At 60.6% G+C, this 4,744-nt stretch overlaps 1 protein-coding gene across 1 annotated transcript; it reads left to right on the forward strand.

The window, feature by feature from the left end:
- The first annotated feature begins 3,449 nt into the window (after positions 1-3,449).
- On the forward strand, positions 3,450-4,744 carry LOC119942435 (testis-specific serine/threonine-protein kinase 2-like). Its single transcript, XM_038763247.1, has one exon. The coding sequence runs from the start codon at positions 3,516-3,518 to the stop codon at positions 4,557-4,559; it is 1,044 nt and encodes a 347-aa protein (XP_038619175.1). The 5' UTR covers positions 3,450-3,515; the 3' UTR covers positions 4,560-4,744.

Below are 4,744 nucleotides of genomic sequence, written 5' to 3' on the forward strand. Positions count from 1 at the left end.
CCGGCCAAGATTTGGGGGCCAAGGTCGCCTGGCGTTAGCCGACCTGCCCCAAGCAGATGCAACAGCTGCCAAGACCGTTGCCTCCAGGTCCCCCTCCCCTCCCTAAGGGTCTCAGCTGGCGGCACCGCCCGGATCACCCACGAAGCAGGAGGGGCACTAAAAGAACAGTGCTTTGCATATAGTAATCGCTTAATAAATGCCGTTATTTTTAAAAAAAGCCCGTCCCGGAGGGCAACGTGCAAGCAGAGGGGCTGAATCCCCTGCCAAGCAGGTCAGGCATAGGGGACAACCGAGGCTGGTGGGCAGAGGGCACCCTGGGCACCAGGGGCAGGGACCGGAGCTCACCCCTCCCGTTCAGGCCAGGGAGGAATGGTCAACACCACTGCCCGTCGTCGAGGCCAGCTGAAGCCCGGGTGGGGAGGGGGCCTGGGAAGGGGCAGGACCACGCAAGAATGCTCCCCTGGGACCAATCCCTCATCCACCCTCCCTTTCCTCTCCGCCCCCAGCCCTTCTCCCGCATTCAGCAGCAGTTCCCACCCCGGGATGGCCACATAATAATAATGATGGCATTTAGTAAGCGCTTAACTAACGCCATCATCATCATCATCCTCATCACTATGTGCAAAGCACTGTTCCAGGTGCTGGGGCGGCTACAAGGTGATCAGGTTGTCCCACTGGGGGCTCACAGTCTTAGTCCCCATTTTACAGATGAGGTGACCGAAGCCCAGAGAAGTTAAGTGACTTGTCCTAAGTCACACAGCTGACAACTGGCGGAGCCGGAATTTGAACCCATGAGCCCGGGCTCTTTCCACTGAGCCACGCTGCTTCCTCTGTCCCTCGCCCACACCGCAGAGTACCGCCGGCACCGATGCGGTTAACGGCGCCAGCCTCGATTTCCCCCTCACCTGCGAGAACTCTGCACTTCCTTCTACTCAGCATCACTACCTCTCCCTCATCCCCGTCTCCCGCCACCACTGACCGGTCCAGACACTAAGCCATTTCCTTACGCCGCCAACTCTCCCCTCCCCTCTGGCCCCAAAGACCTCACAACCCATTTTCTGGACAAAATGCAGGCGGGAATCCCTCCAGGCTCCGCCTTCCACCCCAACTGCCTCCCTCCACGGGCTGTGTTTCCGCGGCTTCTGCCTCGCTCATCTTCCCCAGCTGACACCCCAGAGCACTCCCTTCCTGCTTTCCAAATCTACTTCTCCTGGCTGGACCTCCGACCCGGCCCCAACTCCCGGCACGCGATCCCACTTATCAGCCCTCCCACCCCACCCTCTTCAACCCATCTCCAGGGGCTCCTCTCCCACGGTCTTTCCACGCGCTGCCACACTCAAACAGCCTTCAGTCCACCCTACTGACCCCCCCAGCCATTACCCCACCTCCTTCCATCCACCCCTCAAAAGCCTGCTAGACGCCACTGCCCCCACAAACTCTCCTCCAACTCCCTTCTCCCAATTCACTCCCTTTGGGAGCTCAACCGCTCTCCCGGCTTCCAACCCCTCCTCTTCACTGACGTCTCCCAAATACACCTCGGGAGCGCTGACCTCTCTCATCCTCTGCAGGCTCACATCACTTCCAGCCTCCGGGACATCTCCTGGCTATCCCGTTGACCCCCTCAAGCTCCTCATGGCCGCCACTCAAAGAGCAGCGTGGCTCAGTGGAAAGAGCCTGGGCTGTGGAATCAGAGGTCATGGGTTCAAATCCCAGCTCCGCCCATTGTCAGCTGTGTGACTGTACAAGTCACTTAACTTCTCTGTGCCTCAGTTAGCTCATCTGTATAATGGGGATTAAGACTGTGAGCCCCCCGGGGGGCAACCTGATCACCTTATAACCTCTCCAGCGCTTAGAACAGTGGTTTGCACATAGTAAGTGCTTAATAAATGCCATTATTATTATATTGCCCCTCCCATTTCCTCTCCTCCTCTTCCTAACAATCCTGGCATTGGCCTCGACTCCTCCCTTTCAGCTGGGTATTCCTCCAGTCACTAGATCCAGGTGACTTTTTTCCACCCATTTTTTTGGAGCCCCCTTATTCTCTACAGGCAGACGCCCACCGTGAGGGTCCAAGCACTTGCATACCCACCCCAAACACTCCAGTCTCGCTGGTCCCCCTCCTCCCTGCCGAAGCCTCTCCCCTCTGTAGCCCATACTTCACTCCGCAGCCTGGTCACTTTTCTAAAACATCAATCAGCGCCCGTCTCCCCACATCTCAAAAGTTTCCGAAGGCTGCTCCTTCCTCTCTGCAACAAGCATAAATCTCTGATGGATGGCGTTGAGGCAGTCCATCCTCTCTGACTCTCTTCCTTCTGGGCCACCCTCTCTCTCTCATTCACTCAGTCCACTCCAGCCCCAAAGCTATGCTCCTCTAGAGCCCAACTCCTCACTGTCTTCTCTCACCAACTTCCCTTCCACCTGTTAACTCCCCCTCCCTGCAATATCGCCCAGACTTTGGCTCGCCCCAGCTTCCGAAGCTGTCTGAAATCCCTTCTCCTCCAGGATGCCTTTCCCATTTTCCTCCTCCCTCGGTCAGCTTCCCACAGTGACCATTCAGCAGCTGGGTGTCCACTATGCACCGATTTGGTCGCGCTCGCCCAGGGCACTTCTGTACGCATCGCCTTTCACATCTTACTGAACCACTTACTCCTCTACATGGCTCTTCCATCTTTTTCTTCTATTTTTTTTTTCCCCACTAGGTCGGAAGCTCCTCATGGGCAGAGTCCACGTCTCCTAAGTCTCCTGCGGAGTCCCAAGCATCCAGTACCCTGCCCTGCACCTAACGGGTGCTCAGCAAACACTACTGCCCGACTGACTTGAGAAGTCAGCGATACAGCAGAAGAGGCCTGCTCTGGCCCAGCTTCCATTGCCTGCTGGGGGTCAGGGAGTTGGGAGCAGCCACCTGGGCATCACAGACCACCTCCCAGCCCACGGTCCCAGCTCGCCCACAGCTGCAGGGTGACCATCCCGTCAGATGTTAAAATACCCTCCTCCCACAGGGCCAATCTCAGCCCTTGGGCCAGAGCAAGACTAGCCTTCGCAGGCCCAGTTCAGGGACACAGGGGGGTCCGCGGGGAAGCCCCCGGATGCCTCGGGGCCGACCTCCCGGGTGGGGGTCGCCAACAGGAGTAGCCACCAACCCTGCCCCGTGGGGACCCCCGCGGGATCCTCCAGAACTCAGTGAAGGCAGTCTCCGGCTCCAGGAGCCCCAACTTCGGGTAGAGATGGCACAGACAAGGCTGTTAGGAGGACCCCCTTTTCCTCCCCAGCTGAAGCCCCAAGGGAAAGGAGCACCCCGGAGAGTGACGCCCCCTCCCCACTCTTACCCGCCCCCCCCCCCCCACCAGCTTCATTTGTGACTTCACACGCTGAAGTCACACCCGAGACAATGCCAAACGTCCCACGGGCACAAGCCCCGGCCCGCCCCGCTCACATGACAGTCCCACGGCGCAGAAGGGGAGCCCACCAGCCATGTAGAGGGCCGCGTCGGAGGCACTCGCTGACACTCGGGCGCCATGGACGACGCCGCCATCCTCAAAAAGAAAGGCTACGTGGTGGGCATCAACTTGGGGAAGGGCTCCTACGCCAAAGTGAAATCCGCCTACTCCGAGCGCCTCAAGTTCAACGTGGCGGTGAAGATCATCGACCGCAAGAAGACCCCCTCGGACTTCGTCGAGAGGTTCCTGCCCCGGGAGATGGACATCCTGGCCACCGTGAGCCACCGCTCCATCATCAAGACCTACGAGATCTTCGAGACGTCGGACGGCCGGATCTACATCGTCATGGAGCTGGGCGTGCAGGGCGACCTGCTGGAGTTCATCAAGTGCCGCGGGGCCCTGCACGAGGACGTGGCCCGCAAGATGTTCCACCAGCTCTCGTCGGCCATCAAGTACTGCCACGACCTGGACGTGGTCCACCGCGACCTCAAGTGCGAGAACCTCCTGCTCGACAAGGACTTCAACGTCAAGCTGTCCGACTTCGGCTTCTCCAAGCGCTGCCACCGCGACGACGCCGGGAAGCTCCTGCTCAGCAAGACGTTCTGCGGGTCGGCGGCCTACGCGGCGCCCGAGGTGCTGCAGGGCATCCCCTACCAGCCCAAGGTGTACGACATCTGGAGCCTGGGCGTCATCCTGTACATCATGGTGTGCGGCTCCATGCCCTACGACGACTCCGACATCAAGCGCATGCTGCGCTTCCAGAAGGAGCACCGGGTCGACTTCCCCCGGTCCAAGCACCTGACCAGCGAGTGCAAGGACCTCATCTACCGCATGCTGCAGCCCGACGTGCACCGGCGGCTGCGGATCGACGACATCCTGGGCCACTGCTGGCTGCAGCCCGCCAAGACCAGGCCCCACGCGTCCGGCTCCTTCAAGCGGGAGGCGGAGGCCAAGGCCCGGGCCGAGCCCAAGCCGGAGAACCGCGCGGGATCACGGCAGGATCACCGGCCGGCCGCCAAGGCCCCGCAGAGGCTCCTGGCGGTCCCGGAGACGGAGGAGGCGGGCCCGGCCGACGGGCCGGAAGAGCCCTTGGGAGCAGAAGGGGGCCGAGCCGGCCCCTAGCGGGGCCTCGGTGAGCAACTCGGGCCGGAAGGCCAGATCGTGCAGCCGGGTGGCCCGGGAGGGGGCCTAGGCCGCGGGGAAAGTAAAATCCGACCGTTCGACCCTTATTTTGACGACCTGCTCTCCGCCTCCTTCCTCCCGGGAGCCTCGGGCGGCCCCTACTCCAAATAAACCACAGAATCTAC

The sequence above is a fragment of the Tachyglossus aculeatus genome, chromosome 21 (assembly GCF_015852505.1).
Source record: "Tachyglossus aculeatus isolate mTacAcu1 chromosome 21, mTacAcu1.pri, whole genome shotgun sequence".
Lineage (NCBI taxonomy): Eukaryota > Metazoa > Chordata > Mammalia > Monotremata > Tachyglossidae > Tachyglossus > Tachyglossus aculeatus.